Here is a 25,180-nt window from a genome sequence, read left to right on the forward strand (position 1 = left end):
AGTGCCATAGGAAGTCATTCCTCCTGGCTGTCCCTGCTAACCTTTCTCCTGTGTTGTTAATGGGAAAGAAGCGGGGCTAAGCCACTGCCTGTTAATAGCCTGCAAGGGAGCCAGCTCAGAGCAGGCAATGGAGAGCTGGTGGGAACAGGGAATGGAAAAGGTGGTAGAAATAGCAGCCTGGGTGCTCAGAGTTAAAAACCTGGTGAAAGTGAAAACAGAGGTGCTGGATTGTGGGAAGGATGTGATGCTGCTTTTATCACATAAAAAATTATGAACAGCATCCGAAAGCCAGTCAGGGGATACAACACCTGTTTCTTTCCAATAGCTGCAAGCCTTTGGGGTAATGAATTCAAAGATCCTCCATGCTATCCCCTAAGGGACACTATGTCTGCTTTCTAAATCTGTGTGCTTGCTGCTCTTTGTTCTGACAAATACCAAGCCTCGAAGAACAAGCAAAGCTTTGGATCAAAGTGCAGTTGGGAGCAGAGTACTTAAAGAAGAAGGTGGGTCAGAGCTTGTAGGGTCTTAACCGGGGACAATGGGGGACTGCAGCCCATGGTGGAAAGGTTGGCTGGACCTGGCGGATGAGTGCTGTGGAGAGCATTGGAAAGCACAGATCCAGCATTGTGGGCATCAAAGGGGTCTCAGGCTGAAATCCCAAGGGTTGCAGCATGCCAAGGCAGAGCAGCATCAGCAAAGGTGCGCGTGGCCTGTGTGATCCTAAAGTGAAGGGAATTGAGCTGAGTCTGGGAAGATAATCTGTGGCCAGGGTGTGAGGAGATGAGGTCTGTGGCATGGATCTTGGTGACAGCCACATTCTTTCCTGCTGCTGATCAACCCTTTCTTTATTGTCATGTGTCTGAGGGTTCTTGTGTTGCTTTTAAATTTGTACTGGTAGCACAGGCACTCCAGAAACTTGAGCATGCCGACAAGATGGAAGGAGGAAAGTGCTCATCAGGCCACCAGTGGGCAGTCCTGGAGCAAGCTCTCTTTCCTAAGAGCTTTACAGTTAACAACCTTCCAAAGCCAGGCCTTGGAGTTTATTTCATTCCCCATACTTTGACAAGCCACTTCCACTATGCTGTTCAATGGACAACATTTGACTTTGCATTTTCCCAGGACAGGGATGTCATTATGTGTACCCAGCCAGAAAGTGATGTTCTCTAGCAAAAGCATGGTGCTCTGCAGTACCCGAGTGCTACCAAGCATGAGATCTGTTCTTCTGCTGTTCCTACACCCACCCGCACTCTCTGACCATTCTGCTTAGTGGAATAACTTTTGCAACCTGTCTTCATGGTGCTTCCATTACTCCAGCAAAGGAGAGCTCCACCAGCTCCAGTAAAGGATGCTTAATATTTAATCCCACTTTCAGTTTGTGTTACAGCTCCCTGTTTGAATGAGTGGCTGTTCTGTATGGGTTTGACATGCATTTGCTAGTGCTGGTCTGAAGGAACATGTACAATGAGTGGTGGGGGGGCATGCCTGGGACAGCAGAGCTGTACCTACGGCTGGCAGGATTGTGTGAGGAACTGTGAGGGCAGGGTGTCCGTGTTGTTTCAGGAGGGGTCCACACCACTCCAAAGCACAGTGCTCCATTAAGTTGCGCAGGCTGTCTCCAGAAGGGTTGGCACCATCACCTGAGATGGTGTAGCACCATGCCAGGGTGTCTCAGAGACTACAGGGGTGATTTAAATAGTTACTCATGGAGAGGACCAGCCAGAAGAATCTTGGTGAAGAGAGGGACTGGCAGGAAAGAGTTTCTCTTAAAATTGCTTCAGTACAAATTGCAGCTGTGGTTTACCATTTGTTAGAGCCATCAGCCCTGCAGTTCTCCTCTGCTTCGACCTTGCCAAGAGAGCACAAGTGTGCAGGGCTCTTCGTGCTGATTCCTCATGTGGGTTTCATTTCTCTTTTTCTCATCCTCTCTAGGGGTTCTTGCTTGCGGCTGGCATGGCAGAGTACGTGTCCCAGCCTTCTTCCACCTGGCCTCCAGGCCCACAGCCTCCTCATGCCTCTACAATCTGCCCATTGGAGCCTGTGGATCTGGGGGTCTCGGAGCAGCAAACACCACCAGAGCAGCCTCCATCTTCTCCGGAGCTGGGTGAGGATGAGGACGTCACCTCCCCGACGGACCCTGATGTTCCCTACCCCGACTTGGCCCCAGTTGTCTTCTTCTGCTTGAAGCAGACCACCAGCCCGCGTAACTGGTGCATCAAAATGGTGTGCAACCCATATCCTTTCTGAGCTCCCCCTTCTCCCTCCCCACCTCTCACTCCTTCCCATCACCTCCCTCTCTCGTCCTGCCCTCCCAGGGCACCTGGCAGGTAAGGAATGATGTTTTCTACATATTTAACGATTGCTTTGTTCTTCACTTGCATTTAAACAGAACCTCAGCTGTTCTAGTGTGTGATCAAAAGAAGATGATTATGAAAGAGAGGACTTCAGAGAGAGCTGCTGACAGCTCCAGTCACAGGGGTCTGGGTGAACAGTGAGAGGAGGGATGAGGAGAGATATTTTAGAAAGGCCTGCTCTTCCCCTTCTCAGCTCCCTTTTCAACTCTGCCCTGGGACAGAGTGGGAGTTGCTAGCTGAGTATCTTGTCGGCAAGCTGCCATGAATGGCAGAGGTGACTCCTCTCTTGGAGTGTACAGGCTTTAGTGACACCTCATCTTGTCCTTGATAAGAGAACCACCACTCCTGGACCTCAATTGCAAAGACACCCAGGTGACCCCTTGCCTTTCCAGCCACCACACATCACTGTCCTACCAATCTCTTGCTATAATATCTGGCCAGGAGTGAATGGAAGAATCTGTTTAGAGTTTGATGCTCAACATCATATGCCCTGAGAGACCTCTGGGCCACAAGCACGACCATCCTTTGCGTGGTTGCATGGGAGGTCAGCAATCAAACATGTGTCACCAATCACATTCAGTGCCTTGATTGCAAAGAGGCTTCTGTAACTCAGCAGTGAAAATGATGATCACCTCACAACTCATTAGCACTGAGGCTGCGTGGAAGTAATGGCCTCTATGGCTCCTGAGCCAGATGCAGTATAAAAAACAGGGAGAGGGCATAGGTTCTTTTTCAGAGTGTGGGCCTCTTCAGACTGGGAGGAGATGGAGGAGGTGATGAATCATCAAAGAGGCTGGTTTATGTTTTTACTTGGATGCTTTTCTGACCAACTATCTCAAATAGTGGCACTTTCTATTGGGAAGTTTCTTAGTTCCTAGTTAGGCAGGTATCATTTGTAAGGATGCTTGTTATGAATTTGATGCATTGACTTCTAAATTAAATCTGAGCGTCGGGGTACCCAGCAGAGGTTCACAAAGTGTTTGTAAGAGCCTCTTTGGCTTCAAGAGCCAAACCCCAAGTGAAGTCTTGAGGTGCTGTCAGCGATAATAGATGACTTAGATGGCTGATGAGTCTGGAGATTTGTTTCAATTTGAAATGTAGGAATGGTTTGGGTTTCAGATTTGAGCTCTCATCTTGGAGTTCAGAAGCTCTTAAAAAGGTATTTTGGTCTCAAGCACAGTTTACGACTGAGAACTTACTGGAGATTTAGGTTGTCTGCTTTCCTTCCTACTGGCTACTCCTTAAAATTTTAAAACTTCATATTGAATTATGCATTGCTTTTCAGTCACTGTGTGTCTGCACTGATTATTATGTCCTGTGAATCTTGTCCCAGCAGGCAGTGGGCTCAGAGTAAAGCATGAAAGATTTGTGTCTCAGTGCAAAGGCTGGATGCAGAAAATGAGAGAAGAGTAGTAGACTAGGTTTGAGATGAAGATTTGCTTGGTTGTGGGTGGTGGAAGAGAAGGGCCTTTCCTCTCACTTCTGCCTAAAAAAAAATCAGTCAAAACAGTCCCTCCAGTTTGGTACATAGCAAGGTGTTCATCTTAAGGTATTAGAGCTGTGTTATTTGACGAGTTTGGCACTATATGCCCATCTTAGTGTTTAAATGTTACTTTTGTTTTAACTCTCAGACATATGTCATATTTGACTCTGAAAAGGACATTTTTACAGTAGACCTTATAGAAGGGAAAGGCCTCATGCAGTCACCTGTTGATGACATTGTGCTTGGTTACATGTGACACAGGGTAAAAGGCAGTGATGGGGTTGCTGGAAACCTCTTGAAAGGGTTGTTTTAGCCCTGTGATTTCAGCTCAGCTGTGTGAAGTTAGGAGATGATTTGAAAAGCAGTAACTGAGCTGAGAGGATTCAGCTCCTCCTTTGCTTCTCCTCTTCTCTTGAGGTCCTGATTTGGAATGGATCATGCAGTAAGTAGTTCCCATAATTTATCACATGAGGGATTTGGTTTGCACCCTGAAGGTTTCTTGTGGGTAATCGTATGTTCTTGGCATCACACTTCTTTTTTTGGTTTTTTTTGATAGCACCATGTAAATAGTACAGTTCCATGGCATAGCATCAGATCACTCAGTGGTCTCATTCTTGTCTGGGAATAAGCTGATTTGTGAGGGATGCTTCTATGAAAGCCAAATCATGTCTTCTAAGAATTTATATGCTTGTGTGCGCTTTTCCCTGTCTGAAGTTTTTCTTCCCTGCTACATTGGGCTGCTGGTACAGCATGCTTGTGCCAAGCAGGGGAAGGCTGAGTCCCTGTCATAGGGCAACACCTGGACTTTCCTGAAGATGCAGCAAAAAAGATGGGAGTTTAATTAAAAGCCCGTTAATTTTATCATTCATTTTCTCCTGGGCCAGAGCTTCATGATTGTTACGGAAGTGCTGTCAATGAGACTTAACATGGAAGCTCTCATCATTGAGGACTATGTAGCAATCTTTGTAAGCACATGGTCATTAACCATCAAATTTCAATTTAGGTAATTGCATTCTACTTTCTTAAATCCCTCTCCCCTGAAGATTATTTCTTCTTCCATGAGCAGTCCTGCAATTTTGTTATGTGCTATTAAACAACTGCCATATTTCTTTGCTGCAGTGCAGTAAGAGGAGAAAGAACCACTTACACTCGTGCTTTAAATTAATTTCTTGATGCATACCAGCATATAAATGTGTGATGCTGCTATTGCATATATTGTGGACCCTGACTCCCTTTTAAGAAAGAAACTACATTCCATGTGGAACTTGCAGTGTTTGTCCTCAAAGAGAGTATTTACTGTGCTTTTCACCATTGCACTCTGTGATGCGAAGGAACCTGATGCTTTAGCTAGGTGTTTACATGTTTGTGGGGCAAATGAATGCTTGCATTGTTCTAGTTTATTGCTGAGCGGATTTTTTTTTCTTAAATCCCAATTAACTATGTTAGATACAGGTAACTGCTGTATAATCAGCTGGATACGCAGTGCAACACACCTGGAGTGTGGCCTGGCTTCTGCTAAGTGTACCTGTCTGAAAGGAGTCTGTGATGCAGCATGTGAGAAATCCGTATGGTCACCAAGCAATTTGTTTAAGTTGACTTCTGTTTTCTGTTTATATAGACAGGCACAAGGCTGGTTATTCTGAGTTGCAGACCGTGGGGCTGTTGCAGCTGCAATGCTAACACAAACAATATTTGAGGTATAGTTATGAGAGAGATGAAGAGGTTTTTTCCTTGTTTTATGAAACCTTAGCTCCATGTCAAGTAGGATTTCAAGTTGATCTTGGAGGGGAAATAGGGTGAAAAGTGTGAAAACGTGTTTCCAAAACAACTGTGTAGCATTCATTTTATGAATTTATAAAGTGTTTGATACTAAATAAAGGGCATGCCACATGGCACCTTACAAATGGATCCTGATGCACTTTGCCAATTATGAGAAGACTGAGAGAGATGTCTTTGTCTACATTGCTGTTTTACTCCCTGGAGTTCCATAAAGACTTTACACTTCATCCATCCCCAGGGTCAAACATGATATATTTGGGCTGTCCTTTGAGACTTTCTCTAGAAGAAGCCCTTTCCAGGAGGCTCAGACCTCCCTTTGCTGTTGTATCTATAATGACATGAGAATGAGAGCAAGAGTGAAGTGTGCCATTAAAAGAAATCAATACTAAAACTGTAGCAGTAACTAGATAGGCTCTGCAGTTCATGGCTCTGTCATTTTCTTGCTTTTTGTTATGTACCAGCCCCTTTCCCTCTTTTGTAAAGTGTGCTAGCTGTTTGGGCTTCTGCTTTGCTCTCATGCAGCGAAGTGTTGCATTTCCAGTTGATTTAAGTGGTGTAGGAGCAGTGGGTCAGGTCCCAGTTGTGCAAAAGCTTATGTGCACAATTAATTTTTAGTACCAGGAGCTGCGTTTTATAGGGTATAAAGCAGGGTGGCTTCTCAAAGCTAGTATGACTGCTTGTGTGTACTGAAGAGTTGCCTTGTAGCTCGTTACCCTTAAAGATCCTTCAGGTAAGGGCTTTGCCATTGTACCTGTTCCAAATGGCCCTACCATGCTCTTGGGAGCACTTTACCTGTTGCCACAGATGTCACTTACACATGAGCCGACTGGGTATAGGATGGTTGTGGATGGCAATTGTGGTGTTCCATGCTGGCATTCCCTTGTGGAGGCAGAGTGGAGAATAAAACACTGGAGGAATGAAGAAAATGACGTGCGTGTGGAATGGTAACTGGTAATCCTCTGGGTCACGTTGATGGCAATGCTGCCATGTATGGGAACACCGTGCTTCCACAACTACAGCTTTTCAGGTAATGCACATGGCAAAGGGATCAACAAATCTTTTACTTACTAATAAGCTTTGGGTGAGTACGTGTGTTGCATATTACACTTTAGTCAAATTCCAGTTTGGGAAATTGTTCTGTGTGACTGAAATTTTATGTACAGCTTCTGTAGTATGTTGTAGTTGTACACAAAGTAAAAGGCTTAAGGTAGAAACTTTAAACCTTGGATGCAGCGTTCATAAAAACTGGGTGTAGTTAATTTATAAGTAAGACTAGTTGTAAATTTAATGCAACTCTTGTAATAGTTCATGTCTGCCTTAAGGCCTAAGCTCCTTTAATCCTCTGATTTACTTTTCTTTTTTCATATGTACATTTATATGTGTGTGTATAAATATATATATATACACACAAAAAAGTTTTCTACCTCACCAGTAGGTAGAGAAGAGCTTGGAAATGTGACCAGAAGGTATAACAATACATCAAAAACTGAGTAGCTAATGAATTTTCAGCAGCATTCTATGATTCTCGAGGACCTAGGGATCCTGTGTTTCCCCTCTTGGAGTAGGCGGTATCAGCTTTTATGTGCATATCTAGAAAACACTAAAATGCATATGTTATACCTGCTTCTTTATTTTGAAAACAGATCTCTCCTGTGTCTCTTTGCAAATTTAGCTTTCGAGGCAGGTGAAGAATTTGACACTTATTTGAGGACTTGAGAGCTTTGTATTGTTCTAGGTAATCAGGAAGATGTTGCTGCTGTGCCTTTAGGAATGGGTTGATGTCTGTTGATTGCACAGCTCTATAGACATCCTTCCAGCCAACAGATATATCTGTATACACAAGACCCAACAAAAGCAACATTTTTCTTTTTCTGTAAGAGGTTGTCTAACCTCTCTGCACTTCACAGCATGCTAAAATAACTTTGCAGATGTTCCTGTTGCATGGGAAGCTAAGCTGATCCAGAGCTTCCCAGTGGACATGTGGTGCCAGTGGCATCAGTGCTCCCTTAGGTGTGTGCTGAATGCTTTTCAAGCTCTGAAAAAGGGCAAGCCTGCTTTAGGTCCTGCTGTTCTTTCTGCTGCTCTGCCAAGCTCCCTACTGGTGGAATGAAGTTTGCCCTTAGTGAGAAAGGGTGACTTTTAATAAGCCAATTGTCCATAAACTTGATTAGTACTTGGAGGCAATGCATGCACTGGGCCAATATGGCCATCTCCCCAGGACCAATCTGTCCTGAGCTACTCCCCTCCCCTTCTGTGTTAATAATATGAGCGTTTAAAGCAATTGTTTCCTATGCTTGTGAACTGATGCTTAATTTTCCTGTTAATTCTTCTGTTGGGAAGATGGCTGAGCTTCACCTGTTGGAACAGGTCTAGAGGAGGGCTACAAGGATGGAGGGCTGGACCACCTTGCATATGACAACAGGCTGAGAGTTGGTGTTCTTCAGCCTGGAGAAGAGAAGGCTCAGAGGATACCTTATAGTGACCTTCCAGTACCTTAAGGGGCTACAAGAAAGCCAGGAGGGAGTTTTTATGAAGGCTTGTAGTGATAGGATGAGGGGCAATGGCTTTAAATTGGAGAGGTGCAGATTTTGACTAGACATTAGGAGGAAATTCTTCATCCTGATTGTGGTGAGTCACTGACACAGGTTACACAGGGAAGCTGTGGATGCCTTGCCCCTGGAGGTGTTCAAGGCCAGGTCGGATGGGGCCTTAAGCAGCCTGCTCTAGTGGGAGGTGCCCCTGCCCAAAGCAGGAGGTTTGGAACTGGGTGATCTTTAAGGTCACTTCCAAACAAAAACATTCTATGATTCAGGCTAGGTTGGGGAGATTGGTCTTGTTTGCCATTGTCATCCACTGCAGGCAGTGTAATTTGTGCCAGCTTGGGGGGACCTGCCAGGCCAGAGGAGAGGGATGATGTGCTCAGCCAAATGCAGGGATGCCTTCTTTGGAGGATGTCCCCATCCCTCTGCAAAGTATGTTGCTGAGCAAAACCAAATGCTGAAAACCCCTTCTGGAGCATGTTGTGTTTATTCACTGGAATATATTTTGCCATGGGAATGAAAACCATTTACTCTCTGAGAAATGGTCAGTTTGCCTCTTTCAGCCTTTGTGAACACTGGAGTAGGGCATGTGAAAGAGCCAGAGGGGCTCTTGAAGAAATAGAAAGGGCAATAAAAATACTAATTTTGAGTTTAAGTCTTATAAAATACTATGATTAGACCTCTAATTGCATTTTCTGTCATAACAATGTGAACTAAATAATCCAACTAACCACTAACAAATTGACCATCTGCCTGTTTGAGGTCTTGACACTCTTCCCAACCCAAGACCATGGAGGAGAGCCTATAGCCAGCTGAAATTGCTGAGAGTGTAATACTTGACAGGAATCACTTCAGGTGAGGAATGGTTAACAGAGTTGCAGCTCTTCAGCAGCAAATGGCCTGCAGGTGGTTAAGAGAGAAGTCTGTGAAAAACTTGTCCAATTTCAGACCTATGGATAGAACGGGAGCAAAGAATCTGCCAAGGTGCAAGCCTCAAAGGTGGGAATATCTTTATAGTTCTAGAGAGATATTGTCTTTGGAAGATGAAGGTGTAGGAAGGCTGCAGCTGGTGTAAGATGGACCACATTCAAGCCTGCACCCACTTCTGTCCTGCAGCAACTCTGCTGGTTTAGGATGGCCAGCCGCTTCCCAGAGTCCCTTGCACATCTGTATGCCACCACCTCATCTGTGCTTCACTGCCTGCAACGGGGCAGGGACAGAGGAGGTTCTGTTTCAAGTGTGCTTCTCTGAAAGGGGATTTGTAATCTCCTGCCAGCCAGGGCAGTGGAAGGTAGGCTGAGCAGCCATGGGAAGTGCCACCAGGCTGTTAAAAGGGACAGATCCAGTTGGTGGATTAGGCTTACCCTGCTCATGGACACTGCTGCTCCTTGGGCCATGAGTCTACAGAGTGCTGCCTCATGTCAACTGTGTTCCCCCATCAGGGAGGGGATGCTGCCAGTTCTGCTGCCCTACCTGCCTCCCCTCTCTGGAGGGATGCTCTGGGCTCCCGTGCTGAAACAAGCAAGGATTGCTTCAGGAAAACCTTCAGAGGAAGCAATAGAGATACTTCTTTTTCTGGCTGGAGAAGACAGCAGGGTTGTAACCAGCAGCTAGGGAAGGAGGCTGGGATGGCAGAGCTGAGATGAGCAAAGAATCCAGATAAGAGTGTAGATTGACTTGTAAAAGAACAGAAGTGTTATTATGAAGATGTAAGACAAACTGACAGGGAGTGATAAGTGGGGGTTATCTAGGTTGGGAACAGCTACTTTAGCACCATGCTGTGAGTCCCTTCTGAGCCTGGCAGGCTTCTCAATAAATCCTTGTATAATTGATGGTATCGAAGGCAGCTGATAGATCTGACACCATCAACATGAGTGCTTGATCTTTGACTGCCCTCAAGGACCAGTGAAGCGACTAAGGAGGTAATGTGATAGTGGTGCAACCCTGCTACTGGAAGGCCTGCATAGGTGTTTGGATGGGTTGTCTAGTCTGAGGGCTGGAGTTTCAGTGCTGTGGCTGTAACAGCTTTCATCTACTTAGCCCTGGATGCAAGATCAGCCAGTGGGGATGGAGATGGAGAGCTTGGCCTGACCTTCCTGCCTGAAGGATGCCTATCCCTGCCTCCCTTTTCTCCAGCTTTCTCCCTGCCTGCTGCATCAGTGCAGGTCAGAGGAGGGGAGCAGCTCCCTCCAACTGTATACACAGAGCTGTGATGTGGGTGACCGTCTGTCCCCGAGACAACAGTGCCATTTATGTACTGCAGCTCATCCAGGAGGAAAGAGAAACGTGTCCTCTCTAATGATACAAGACCAAACTCCTTGCTTATCCTTTCTTCCTTCAGTTTTCTGTCCCTCAGTCTCCCCTCATTGCCTACTGTGCTTGAGTCTATAAAAGCTGCCGTTGCTCTCCCTGCCTAAGTGTGACTTGGAGCTGCTGAGTCCCTGCAACTCCTCTAGCAGCCCCTCCTGTGACTAGCCACGCTGTCTCTCCCCTCTCCTTTCTCCATCTGTTGTTTTTCCCTCTCCCTTTTTTTTCTTCCCTTACTGTTCCTTCTTCATTCCCAGCTTTTGATGCTAACAGTTTGTTGCTCGCTGCGGCCCTTGAATTGGCTTTTTCTGTAGAGTGACCTTCTTAACTAGTATTGTGGACAACAGGCTTCCTGGGGGAGAATGGTTAGGAGCTAAAGAGAAGGTCTGAAGGCAGGATTTAATCAAGGGACATAACTCGTTGGCTTAGAAGCAGGAAAAAAGCCAGGTTTCTGCAGAGATTTATGTAGCTTACCTGTGAAAAGAGTGGGTTTCTCCTGTCTGTGGATACCCACAGTGGAGGGACAATATAGAGCTATAGAAAGTCAGGAAAGGACAGTGTGGGAATGGAGTGAGGATTCAAGATGAGGAGAGAGTGCCATGAAAAATATGGTGATCTTGGTGAGAGGCAAGGCCATCTGGCTGGAACTGTGGTGGTATCTGAAGCAGGGACCTAAGTTTGGTGGCTGTGCTGTGGTGGGGTTCCCCTTCATCATCCTTATCCTCCCAGGGTGCTTCATCCCCATCTAGAGCATTATTCCCTGCCTAGGTCAGCACCTGTCCTCCTGAGCCCTCCAACATGCTAGTAGCATCCCTGACATTCCGATCGTGAGCTGCCAGTTTGCAGGAGCACTGTGCTGATTGCAGTAGGACTGCAACTGATGGCAGGGTGCAAGGGGAGCACCCATCCTGGGAGCAGTGTGCTGGCAGGTGGGCATGCCCTGGACCAGCTCAGGTGGGATTTGCTGCTGGAGCAGCTGGCCCTGGTCCCATCTGGGAGGTAGCCAGCTCCCTGCTAATCCCTGCTCACCATGGCTGGCTCTGGTGGGCAGACACAGACAGATGTGAGCTCAGCATGCTGGCAGGGAGCTGCATAGCTATGGTCTCCTGGCTCTGTGCCCCAGCTTGGAAGCTAGGCAAGGTTTCAAGGGTTTGCTTACAAGAGTTGAACCAACTCTAAGGCTTCTCTCTCAGCCTTATTCCTGACCCCCAAACCTTAGTGAGAGCCGTTTCATCTTTACTTTAATAACTTGGTTATCACTGCCTCCCCAGAGCAGCATAAATGCCACAAGGGCTTTCAGGTTGCTTGTAGCTTGAAGTAACTGGATGTCTTGAGAGGCAGAGCGAGCCGAATGTACCTCTTGTGGGATGGATGTTAGTTCTTAAGGAGTCATGGATGTAAAAGGCTAACATCAGTACAAATTCACCCAGGAGAAAGCTGCTGAATCTGGTGCTTGTAATGCTGGCTATGTGATTTGCCTTAACAGACAAGAAGGGAAGGAATGGAAAGAAAACACATGATAAAATATTAAACTCCCTATTGAAACAGGCTGTTTGTAACAAACAGCAGCTGTTCTGTTTCATGGCATGAAAGAGGCAGAAGCTCAATATTTGAGGGTGGAGAAATAGTTTCTTCCATGCAGAGGTTGATAGTCTTTGAAGTCGGAGATCTAAAATCTCTGCTTGCTTTCTAAGCCCTGCATGTTACTTCGGAGCACGCTGAAACGCCATAAAGTTCAGCTTGGCAAATCTACCTTGCTTCATCATTCACACTCTACAAAAGAATGCTGGCACTCTAGTTGGGCACTAAGTCTCCTTATGAATACAACGTGCTTATTTTCTACAAAATGTACTACAGATCACTTACCAGCCAGCTAGCAGGCATTGTTAACATGCATTGTTATCAATAATTTAACTAAAACATATTTGAGAAAAGTGTGCTTTGTGATGTCTTACAAATTTTGTCAGTGTTTTTGTTCACATATTTACCAACTTGTGACATAATTCTTGCTTTGAGTAAGTCTCCTTGTTATATGAGTGAATCTGGCAGGCTCTGCTTTGTCCATATATGAGACTCAGGTGAGGCCTTGAAAGTGTTTGTGTCATAAGTGAATTATATTGAAGACATGCTCATGGGAGTGCAACAGTAATAATATATTGCCTTTGTGGTACCTCCTGATGTTCAGTGCTGCTGGCCAACTGTGATATTTCTAAACAAAGGATGTTATTTTTTTCCTTAAGGCAATTTTTTTTGCTTGCTTTTATTTTTCCCTGTGAAATCCTTTCAGATTAATTTTCTTGATGGAGTAGGATGCTTCCCTGCTTTGGAGTTTGCTCCTCTCTTCTCTGTACTTGTTGACCTACTGTTTAGAAGCCTCTGCGCTGGCAACTGCGGTTGTCTTCCCATCTGAGGCCTTCTTTGAAAATGGGATTTTAGTGACTAGAGGGGTGCCTAAATTGCTGCCCACTTGTTTTATACAGGAAAAACCTTTGGAGGCAGCAGTCATATTGCTGGTCTTACAGCATTTTGTACATCCCACGCTACAGCCTCCTATTTCCTATTGCTTATAGGCTGACCCTGTTGTCTTCCTTACATGACCTCTTGATAATACGCAGTGTCTTCCTTACTAGGTGCCGAGTAATACTTTTCCTTCATCTCCTGCCCAGCAGGATCTCGAAAGTCATACAGCTCATATGAGCACTGTGCATGAAAACAGAACCAAAGGAAATGGAAGAGTTATGTTTCATTGTGTGGTAACATGGTTTTCTGAAGATGCCAAACTTTTTTTTCATGGTTGCACACTTTTTATCCCTTAAAAAAAATTAATTTGAGGTCTGAGAGACAGGGACTGGGTAAAAAGCCCAGTAAAGATACTGGAATGAGGGACTGCAAAGCTGGGGCAGAAAAAAAGTCCAGAGGGTCAGGCAGCCAGCTGGAAAGCTTATCCACCAGATATCTACTCACAAGAGAGGAGGGACAGGGAAGTGATGGTGTGAATGAGCAACCTGGAAAGGGGACTGGGTAAGCTGGGCAAGGGTAATGGAGGGGCAAGTAGGCTGCTTTGGGTAGGTGACAATCTGGATGGGAAGAAGCTGGCTGAGAAGTCAAAGACTGGGGTGATAGGCCCAAGGGGAGGCCAGCTGGCAGGGCTGGAGGACTCAGGCTGCTGTGAGTAGGGGTGGAATGGAAACATCCCGTGTGGGGCTGATGTGATGAAGTAATGTCCCTGCCCTAGAGCCTGCATGCTTTGCATTCCTGCTTATTTTTATTTCCCCGCTCTCCCTTCCCTTAGAGAAGCAAAACTCTGCAAGGCCCATTGGCTAAGTGGGCATCACATTACTGCCTTCTCTGAATGCGATCCCTCCTTATAGATCCAGGGATCCTGTGGAAAAAACGCAATGAAAGATTGTGTTGTAAAGGTAGTGTGGAGAGGGGGAAGCTGAGGTTCCACATTCATCCTTTTTTCTGTCTTAATTTCTTGGATTTAGTCATATCCAATCTCTTCTGAGCATATTCAGAGCATGAGTGTTTTGGTTTCCCGTCCATGGCAGCTAGTAATTTGTCTCCATTTGGATAGGCTTTTGAAGGACAAGCAAAAGAAATCTCAGAGGTTACCCTGCTGCCCAGTGTGAAAGCAGTGTTCCAGAGCATCCAGCAACAAGTGCTAGTCAGAAAACCTCTCAAATGCTTCTGCACAGACAAAATTATGTTGTTTGTTTTTTTTTTTTCAAATGTTGAAATACAACTTAGTTTTCCATCAAAAAAAGTAGTCATACCCACTATGGACACTTCAGCTCAAGCTGCCAGTCAGATGAAGCTCTAAGCAAATGAGACTGGGTGTTGGAAGGGAGTTTGGGGTAGGATTAATTAAAATTACTGTTATCAGTGTAGCTGCATGTAGCTTTCTACCATGTAGTTCCGCTCTCACTGAAGCCTGAAGTTTCCCCTGCAATACAATAATTAACTACTAAAGTAGGTACTTTAAAAAAAAACCCTCCTCCTCCAAAGAATCATAATCCAGGATTTTTTTTCAAAGCACAGAATTAATTGCATCCCTCCACAGTATCTTTGAGGTGCTGTTATGTCTTTAAAATGCATTTCCAGCATATTGTGATATGTCACACATCCTTTAAATATCCAATAGCTTTTTAACTTTTAAAAATCTATTTCACACTTAGTGGCATGCCTGTAATGCATTTTTCTGGAATGTGTGGCAGATGTCTGGGGAAATTGTGTTTTCTCCCATATGAGGGTTATTTTGCTGAAAAATGAAATAGGATTGGCACTTCATTTGATTTCCATGAGCTGTCACATCAGGGATTCTCTGGCTGGGTGTGAGACGTGAATCCAGATCACAGGTAGACTGCAGAAGGCAAAATGTGCTGCCTTCCCTGAGTGAAGGGGAACTTCCTATGAAAGAACATCCTCTGAGGGCTGCAAGAGGAGAAGAACAGGCTGGGAAGGTCTGCTCTGGGATATCCTGTTCCATGGGACTCTTCAGCATGCTCTGAAGATACAGAAATAATAGCATTAAGCATGTACTTGGATCTTCCTCTTTGAGGAGTAGGAAGGTGGCGACTTCAATGTTACTCAAACCTTTAGAGAACTCCTCACCCTTGTGACCAAGGTTTCTGAGGTGGGGACTAAGCTGAGACTTCAGGAATGGGCATTGCCAATTTTGACTCCTGGAAGGAGTCAAATGCCAGGGCTGCAGTAATTTTGCATGTGTTAGGCCACATTTTGCATGGCTCTGGCTTAGGGACAAAAGGGAATCGTATAACCACTTTGTTAACCAACAATACCCAAGTTTGTAGGGGTCTGATCTGTTTCTGTTTTGACTTCTCTTCCTCTCTAGCCCATTGGAATGTGGCCTTGATCCCCTTGTCTTATGGTGAATAAGGTCTCTGTATTTTCTTTTTATTTTTTCCTAGTCTCCATAGACAAAGAAACAGACTGAGCGCTGTGCTTGGGGCAAGCCCTTCTGTCATTTTCCCTGCAACATCAGAGGGAGAGGCAGAGGAAGGAGGGAGAGCAGAACTGCTGCAAACCCCTAAAGCTAGTGCCCATGCCAACATCTCCCCTTTGCGAAGACAAATGTAGTGGAGATAAATACCAGGTGTCTCTGGAAGAGTAATTAAACACACCGTCAGTCTCTGTTTTGTCATGTTGGGATAGCTTAGTCTTTCTTCCAGCTTTACATTTCAAAAGATTGCCCATGGCACTTGTCCCACCTCTCTTCTTGTGCTCAACCTGGGAGATACATTTCTCAATTTCTGGGCAATAAAAATGCCCAAGGTTTATTTAGCTATGGTAGCAGCCAGCATGTCCTCACTGCTGGTATGTGTGGGCATGGGTATGCTGCTGTTAAGGCATTTCTGGGCAGAGTTTCCAAGGAACAAAAGAGCATAGCCTTGGGGGAAGCTGTCACGGAGGGCATTGCAGCCCGGAAAGTAAGATGGTGCTTGATATCACTTGACATATAGATGTGAGCCACTGTGTGGAGGCAAGAGTATGGCTGGCTGAATAACTTGAGACATTCTCTGCAGGACAGAGAAAGTCTGTGGTCTCATCAGTAGAAGCGAAGGTGTCAGGTTAGACAAATCTAGCAGGAAAGCACAAAAGTGATTATCTCCTTCCCTGGCCACTTGGCTTCTCTGGGTACTTCTTGAGTACAATTAAGAAGATTAGTGTCATGCACTTGAAACTTTGTCTTGTACCTATGGCATTTCACATTCTTGTTTGTGCGCATGAAGGATTTCCTTATCCATCGCTGTGACACCCCTCCCCACTGGACACAGGATTATTATTTTCTGATTATTAACATTTTCATGAGCCTCAAGCAGCTTTTTAGGAACAAAATGAGAAATTCCTAATAGAGAATCTAATGCAAAGCCTTTACTTTCTGAACTTAATTGTTACACCCAGGATTATTTCAACTTGCTCAATGACCTCTTCTGAGACCCTGCTGCCTCCCCCAGACAGCAGTGGAGCTTTGTATTTATAGGCTTATCTCTGCACCCCTTCCCCACCAGCTGTGCTGCTTATGCTTGGTGTTGTCAGGCACTTATCTAAATATTCGTGCTTGCAAATGGCACAGGGGCCTCAAATCCATTGTCATGAGATTGTCTCAATCTTCTTCCTCCTGCCCCAACATGTGCACACTGAGATTGTGGGAGAAGATTCCCATGGAACCAGCATGGCTCTCCGCAGAAACATCTATGTGCAAGCAGCAGTCAGACCATCAAAATGCACTGAGGATCGGACAGAAGAAAGTATAGGAACTTACTGTGGTGTGTATGTTGCTTTTATAGTATTGATTCTCAATATTGATGATTCGTACACAATAAATATACTTGGAATACAATAGACTAGTTCAGTTGGAAGGGACCTACAATGATCATCTGATCCAGTTGCCTGACCAATTCAGGGCTGACCAAAAGTTAAAATATGTTAAGTGTGTAGTCCAAAGGCCTCTTCGGCACTGACAGGGCTGGGGCATCAACCAGCTCTCTAGGAAGCCTGTCCCAGTGTTAGACTACCCTCTTAGTAAAGAAATGCTTCCTAATATGCAGTTTAAACCTCCCTTGATGAAGCTTTGAACCATTCTCCTATGTCCTGTTGCTGGACACCTGGGAGAAGAGATCAACACTTCCCTCTCCACTTCCCTGCCTCAGGAAGCTGTGGAGGGCAGTGAGGTCATCCCTCAGCCTCCTTTTCTCCAAACAAGACAAGCCCAAAGCCCTTAGCTGCTCCTCACAGGACATTCCTTCCAGTCCTTTCACCAGCTCTGTTGCCCTCCTCCAGATGTGTTCAAGGACCTTGACATGCTTGTTTAATTTTGAGGCCCAGAACTGCATGCAGTACTTGAGGTGAGGCTGCACTGATGCTGGGTACAGCAGGATAATCATCTCTTGGCTGGCTGGTTATACTGTGTTTCCAGTTTACCAGAGGGGCCGCCAGGACATGCTGCTGACTCCTATTGAGCTTGATGCCAACCAGCACCCCCAGATTCCTTTCTGCAGGGATGCTCTCCAGCCACCCATCTTCCCAGTTTATACTTGTGCCCAGCATTACTCTGTCCTAGATGCGGAATCTGGCATTTGAACTTGTTAAAGTTCATCCTATTAATCATAGTCCAATGCTCCATCCTATTTAGATCCCTCTGCAAGACCTCTTGTCCTTCAAGAGAGTCAACAGCACCTCCCAGATTGGTATCATCATCAAACTTGCTAATGGTGCATTTGACTCCTGTGTTTAGATCATTGATAAATATATTGAACAGAATTGGACCTGGAATTGAAGTTGGAGGAATACCACTGATTATTGATGGCTGGCCAGGTGTAGCCCCATTCACTGCAACCCTTTAAGTTCAGTCCTTCAGCCAGTTCTTGATCCAGCACACTGTGAGCCCACTCATGCCACAGCTGGACAACTTGTCCAAAAGGGTGCTATGAGGAACAGTACCAAAATCCTTGCTAAAATCCAGAAAACCTACATCAGTGGCCTTCCCCTTTTCCATCAAGCGAGTGGCCTTGTGGTAGAAGGATATCAAATTAGTTAAATAGGATTTTTCTGTTTTGAACCCATGTTGGCTGTGCCTGATTGCATTATCCATTAATACCTTTTAGTAGTACCCAACATAAACGTCTCCGTACTTTGAGCAGGAACTGAGGTTAAACTGACAGGTGTATAGTTTCCTGGGTCTTCCCTAATGCTCCTCTTGTAGATAGGAATAATGTTGGCAGTCAGCAGGGACCTCCCCAGAATCACAAGACCTTTGGTAGGTGGTTGAGAGAGGTCCTTTCATAATGTGAATCCTATCTGGCTGCATGGACTTAACATTCAGGTGAATACAGCTGATCCCTGAAAGTTTGTTTGCAGATGGAAAATCACTGTTTCCATGCTTGTGGTCTTCTGACTCAGAGGACTGGGCTGCCAAGGTCTTTAAGTGTTATTAAAGACTGAGGCAAAATATGCACTGAATGCCTTATTTCAGATTTATTTATTTTTTTTTAGACGGCCTCTTGCTATTAACATATTTCTTCAACTCTATCTGAGCTTTGGCCTCTCATGTCTTCTCGCTGCATAAATGAACCCCAGATCTGTAGTCTTCTTACGAAGCCTGACCTTGCTTCCAGAGATCATACAATTTCTTACTTGATGTATGACACAGCGGAATTGCCTGCACCTGTACTTCTAAAAGGTAGTTCTTACAGACTGATCAGTGCTTGTGCACTTCTAAGCCGTCAAAAGCAATTCTCAGGGTACTCTGCTAAACAGCTGCTTGAATAGATTAAAGTTTGCTCTCCTGAAGTCCAAGGTAGCAACCATGCTGTTCTTTTTCTCATGGCAGTAAAAATTTTAAACTCTACCATTTCATGATGACTGTGGCCAAGACAGCCGCCTACCAACATATTCCCCACAAGTCTTTATTCACAAATAGTAAGTCTAGGAGGATGTCTTTCCTATTTGGCTCGCTGAGTACCTGTGACAAAAAGTTATCTCCTACAAACCTCAAGAATTCACAAGATCTGCTCATCACAGTGGTATATTCCCTGTTGGTGTCTGGGAAATTGATATTTCCCATAAGGACAAGGGCTGCTGATCCAAAATTTTTCCTAACTGCCTGTAGAGTAACTCCTCAGTACTTGCATCCTGACAGGGTGATTAGTGATAGCCACCCATTACAATATTTCCTTTGTTTTCCATCCCTCTAATCCTCACCCAGAAGCTCTCTGCCACATCATCACTAATCATAAGGCCTGTGCTTTCAAACCTCTTCCTTGCGTGTAGCGTGACACCTCCACCTTCCTGCCCTGCTTGTTCCTCCTGAACAGCCTTGTAGCCCTCCATCCCAGCACTGCAGCTCTGGGATTCATTCCACTTACTCCATAAAACCAATGATATTGTAGTTCTGGGGGCTGACCAGTTCATCCTGTCTATTTCTCATACTGCATGTGTTGGTGTACAAGCATTTCAGATATGCTCCTGAGCCCTCCATGCTCCTGGGAGCAGTAGAAATGTTCCTACTAGGTTTGGCACCCTTGGGCAATGCTGTGCCAACCCTTGGCTTACCTACTGCAATCCTGTTGGTATCCCCTTCCGCCATCGATTCTAAAGCTCTCTTGATCAATCCTGCCAGTTCATGCCCAAAGATTCATTTTACCCACTGGAACAGGTGGATCCCGTCAGGCCCCACTATTTGACTACTAGTGAAACAATTGCTACATAATAAATCGCTTAAATGAGTTCTTTATTGCTCTAATTTATATGCGCCTGTATAAATCAGAGGTATACTCACCATTCTCTTGCTATCCCTGAAAGATACAGGATTAGAAGATATTTGCATTGATGAGGCTTAGGTAAATATTTGACTTATTGGTGAGTTCCTCTGCAATTATCCTGAGCAGTGGCTTATGGTACCTTCTGTGCATCTGGCTGTGTGATGCCAGAGAGATACAGGGGAAAAAGGGGGTCCCTTCCACCAGTATTTCAAATCCTGAGGGGACCTAAAACCTTTTGACTGGAAGGTGGAGATTTGAACTTGGTATTGCTGTTCAAGGAGTATGAGGAAGACTCTGGAGCTATGATGAGCAAACAGGTCATGCTGGTGGAAATTTAGTGGGCTGCTGTATTTTGGGCCAGGTGAAGGCTACTGGTGGGGAAAGTCATGGCTGGAGTGCATCAGACAGTAAAAATTGGAGGGGTCCTGAACATGGGTCAAGTGTGTTGGGATCCCTGTATAAGCCACCAGTGCTTAGGACTGTGTTGATGGTGGGAATGGAGCCCTACCAGACCTTCCTGGGCACCACCCTGTGGGTGCCACATCCAGGCAGCCGGTGAGGGATGTAAATGATGATTTGGTTGAAAAGGGAGATGTGCTATGGAGGCTGGAGTTCATACCTAGGAAATGATCTGTGGGTTAGTGATGGGAAGGCCCTGTTTCAGGATAGGTGGCCATGGGGCTGCACCTGGCTGCATGCAAGGTGGGCAGAGCCTCCAGAGATGCTGGGCTCAATGAGGTAAGTGCTCAAACGTTTGAGCCACATCTGCTGTGGCTGATAAAACGGCACTGCTTTATTGGCTTCCAGAGAGCTCTGCTTGTTGACGCCAGTTCAAGGCCTCTTGGGTTTTTTGAAAAGGGGTATAAATCTTAGAAGAGAGAACAAGCTCTTTCTCGCAAGACTTTGGACACCTTTCTCTTTTTGGTCACATTGAATATATCATAAAGAACAACCTTTGTGTCTCTGCTGTTTTCACGCTTCTATTTGAACCAGCAGACGCTTACTGAAACAAAAGGAATTCTGAGCTGGGAAGTTGGGTTTGAGTTTCAGCTTCACTTGGCTTATGCTTTGTTTAGATTAACTTTCTTCCTCCAAAATACTTGTACCTCCTACCCCATCCCCAGACAGGGAGGCAGATGTTGATCTGTCATTTCTGTGCTTTTACAAAGGCCCAGTGGGAAGGGGAGGCAAAGCAGAACATCTCCTGCCTTCTTCTCTGACTACAGGCAGGGAACTGAGTTCCCAGAGGAGCCTGTGCTTAGCTGCTGCATGTGAATTGATGGGATGTCACTCTGGGAATGCTCTTGCTGCAGGTGTTGCTGGAAGGAAAGGTGGGGAAAGGTCCAGAAGAAGAGCTGACAGCAAGCCCAAGCATTGTGGAGGTTCTCAGTTTCAGGCACTTCACTGGTCCTCTGTGTATCTGTCAGTCTGAGGAAAAACCACTAGGGAGGATCTCCTGGGATGGTTGGGCAAGTTGAGGCATGGAGAAGGCACAGGAAAAGTGGACCTGGGGAATAAAGTGAGGCAGTGCATTAGTGCTCCTAGGAGCTGGTATGTCTTTAAACCTGATGTGTTGCCATGGAGTATGCCTGGCAGTGAAGCTCCCTTGTTGCTTTTCTAATCCCATTCAGGCAAAGAAGATTAAACACAAAGCAGAGCAAAGGCACTCTATTTCCTACTGTAGTGTGCACTCCTTGGCCCCCACACTCTTCACTGCCTGGGTATCTCTTACTTACTGACATGGGCTGGGTAAAACAGCCTCCATGATAACTGGCACCCAAGACAAATGTACTGCTTCCCACATTGTGGGAGCCCAGGAGAGCACCTGCCACAAAGAACAAAGCAGAGAGGGACAAGTGACTTTTTGGGAAGCCAGGAGTGTGGGCCCAGGACTGGAGGCAGCAGAATTAATGATGGTACTCCCACTAAGGTAAATAAGAGCAGAACTGGTTTGGTGAAGGTCTAGTGTTTCTTAATATACTCAATAACAACTGAAGAGGAATGTGCCACATGGAAACGTCAAAAGATCCTTGACTGCAAAATATTGTAGGTAATGTGACCTGGAGAGCTTAGTAACAAGGAAAGGACATGAGATGATACTTTAACCCTGTTCTTCTTGCCTAGTTCTTCTCCTGACTTTTTTATAAACTCTTCTTACCATCATCCACCTCACACTGCCTTGTGATCCATCTATCCATCCAGCTCTGGACCATCCTGTCTTGTGGTGGTTTTGCTGACACTGACTTAGCCCCTCAGCTGCGTAAACCATGCCTTTCCCCATTGCAGGGTGCTGGGGACCAACCCCATCAAATTTCATTGTTCTCCTCACCCCATGCCCCTCAACATCCTACTCACTCCATTCCTCAGTTCCCCGGTTGTGGCCCAACGTCTCTCCTGGTCTTTTTGTCTCTAACAGCTGCTGCGGTACAGGAGTCACTGCACAGCCAGAATGGCCCTTATTCCTCTGTGCTACAATCATCCTCTATCTCCACCTACAAATAGCTTTCTTTTTTTCACGTCCCTTGTTTGATCGGGAGATAGTCGAGCCACTATTCCCTCAGCATCTAATGGGGGAAATAATCTCTAAGGAAGGAGTGAAGAGGAGAATGAAGACAACAGCTTCTTCCCCCCCTATTCCTCTAAATGGGAGTGACCGTCTTGTGGTTTGTGAGCAGTTCAGGTGAGGTGATGTCCGTTTAGTGTGATGGAGCTGCCACAGGGGCTCCTGGGTGAGCCAAATCTCTGCTCCAGAGGGAGAAACTCCAAAGTGGTGAAGAAATGACCCTACTTCTAAGAGTGCAATGTACTCAATCTCTCCTTACTTTATTAAGCTGTTGCTTCTCCTTGGAGAGGTTTCCTGTCCAATACCAGGTCCTTTTTCCACAACACCCAGAAATACTCCTGTTTTAGCCAGAGGAGCTTTCAGTGAAAACAAACCTTTCCCTTTCATGCTTGCAGAGCTCAGTGCAAACACTTCTCACTTCTGAAAAACAGGGTTCCAGTCTTCCTATGGGTAACTTGCTGCAGTGGAGTCCTCCTTGGAGAGCCCTGCCACCCTCTTGCAACCAGGATGCCCTCCCTTTTGATCACCATTTTCCCCCTACTTCACAGGGTCGCTTAGGCTCCTATGCAGGTTTGCCAATGAGTCTCCCCTCCTGTACAGCGGGTGCCGGGCTCCTTGTGCCCGTACGTAATTGCTGATGGATTAACTGGTGTCTGAAGTGTGGGTTATTAATCCTGACCTCAGGCAGTGTCTCATTATGAATGAAAATAAAACAGAAAATGAATAGAAGAGGAAACGAAGAGGCTGATGACTGAAGAAAAGGGAATCGTGAGGAAGAAGTGTGGAAACAGGGAGGAAGAAATTAAGTTTGGGACCTGATTTCTCTGGAGTTAGAGTGGAGAGGAGGAAAAATGGGAGATTTAATAGGGCAGAGAAAGGAAAACAGAGGTGAATTGAGAGGAAGGAAGGAAGGTCAAAGGAACCCTGGCCTAAGTGGGCCATGGGTCTGCTGAAATTTCACCAAGGCCAGGGAGAAGCAGATGGGGAGAGAATTGTGAGTCTGAAGGGTGCATGAAATATTTAAGATGCTCTTTCATGCTAGCTTCTCAGTGGTGGTGAAATGCTGGGTGGAGGGAAGACAAGAAAAATTTGGCTGATAATGAAAAGCTTAAAAAAAATTCTGACTATGTACAGCTCTCTTCTTTCCATCTCTCTTCTTACTTCTTGCTTTCTCTTCTGCAGAGGTGACATGTTGCCTAATTATTCTGGACACAAAGATAAGTTTCTTCATCCTTTGAGGCTTTAGTTTGCTTTTGCTTTACTCTTCCTCACTTTCTTCCTCTTTTTCCCATTCCCCAAACTGACAGCAACCATCAGACAGTTACCAGCTTCAGGCTAACTACGTCCTGCTCCTCTCTTCCTGCTGCTGGAGTAGGATACATCTTTATCCTCTTTGGACACAAATGTGCCTTTTCCTCTTTTCCTCCACCTTACTCTCCCGCTTCTCCGCTGGAGCTGCAGACACCAGCTAGGGAGTTACCTTTTCAAGCCCTTTCCTTCCTCCTACCTGATACCTGGTCCCTTTGACTTTCTGCTTTTGGGAGTGGGATGACTTGAACCATGCCCAATACAGTGAAGCCTTGAGCTCAGGTGAGCTGGTGCAGGAACAGAATCTGGTTGTAAAAGTATCCACAGGATTTTTCTGACCTTATGCTATCTTGGCTAGCAGAGGCAAAGCTCTTGAAGTAATGGATGTCATTGAGTGCTTGAGGATCCAGGCAATAGCACAGCCCAGGAGAAACCAGAAAGTTCAACTTTGTCTGTGTAAGAATTGTTGGACCAATGTGTACTGCACATCTGTATTTGTATCTGTATTTGTATCTGTACCTAGATACAAATACTGTACTCATTGTGCGATACTATCACTCTTTGCTTCTTCCTCTTTCCTTCCTTCCATGTGAACAGCAGAGAGATGTTGCCTTCAGACTGGGTGTATGTAATCACCATGACCTAGTTTGAGAGCTAAATCTAGACGATGAGAGAAACCATGCCCATTAAGTTAACAAATACAATAAATGACTATGATTTAGATCCGGTTTTGGTTAGGTTAAAAAAAAATAATCTTAGCAACTGTCGCAGTCACTGTTTTTAAATGTAGAAAACAATCTGTACTTAATTCTGTATCTTTCATCTCTGGAGACCTCACTTAGAGGTGACAGGTACTGCATCTTGCTTTTGTGATCTTCCTGTGCACGGTGTGTCCTGTTCGCTGCTTCCCTATCCCTGTGAACAATGCTTTATCTTTTCTAAGAGGGTGGAATTGTGTGTTCTTCCTGCTGATTCAACCAAGGTCTACGGGTGACAGGTCAGCAAGTGCACATTCCTTTTTTTTTTTTCAGGAGGGGGGTTGAGAAGGAAGGAAGGATATGAAGTGCATTTGGCATGGTTCACAAAGCAAGTGAGCCTGGGTCATTGGTCACCAGCTTTTCTTGATCATGCTCTGTGTGCCATCAGAAAACATAAAAAGACATTTCAGGAGACAAATATTACTGTGTTTAAAGGAAAATGTGCTACAGGACTATACCTGCATGAGTTAATAAAAGTGAAGGAGTGAACAAAGCATAAATGTTATCTTAGATGACAAAATAACAGGCTTTCATAATGAACTAGCTTCCTTCCCTAGGAATGATGGCTTCCAATAAGCCTGAGCTGTTTTTTAGCACCCTTTGGTAAAACAACCAGAAAGTATTCTGAAAATCTTCTGGGTTTTTCCCCATGACTTTTGTAATTGGATCCCTGGTACTGAAGTGTCTGTTTAAGGCCACTGATGAAACATCTGCTGTACAAGACAGCAGCATATCATCCGATTTCTTCCAAAGATATAAGGCATGCATCTGCATTTGCAAGAGCAGTATGGCAGTTCGCTTCCGAGT

General features: G+C 45.3%; 1 protein-coding gene across 5 annotated transcripts in view; it reads left to right on the plus strand.

Annotated features, from left to right (window-relative positions):
• CACNA1I (calcium voltage-gated channel subunit alpha1 I) overlaps positions 1-25,180 on the plus strand; it is a 176,558-nt gene that overhangs the window by 11,468 nt on the left and 139,910 nt on the right. For all 5 annotated transcript variants that reach the window (XM_054086735.1, XM_054086745.1, XM_054086753.1 and 2 more), the window contains one exon: positions 1,930-2,230. In XM_054086735.1, the coding sequence (XP_053942710.1) occupies positions 1,951-2,230 (280 nt within the window). In that variant the 5' untranslated portion in view covers positions 1,930-1,950. The remainder of the gene's footprint in view (positions 1-1,929; positions 2,231-25,180) is intronic.

The sequence above is a fragment of the Cuculus canorus genome, chromosome 1 (genome assembly GCF_017976375.1).
Source record: "Cuculus canorus isolate bCucCan1 chromosome 1, bCucCan1.pri, whole genome shotgun sequence".
Taxonomy (NCBI): domain Eukaryota; kingdom Metazoa; phylum Chordata; class Aves; order Cuculiformes; family Cuculidae; genus Cuculus; species Cuculus canorus.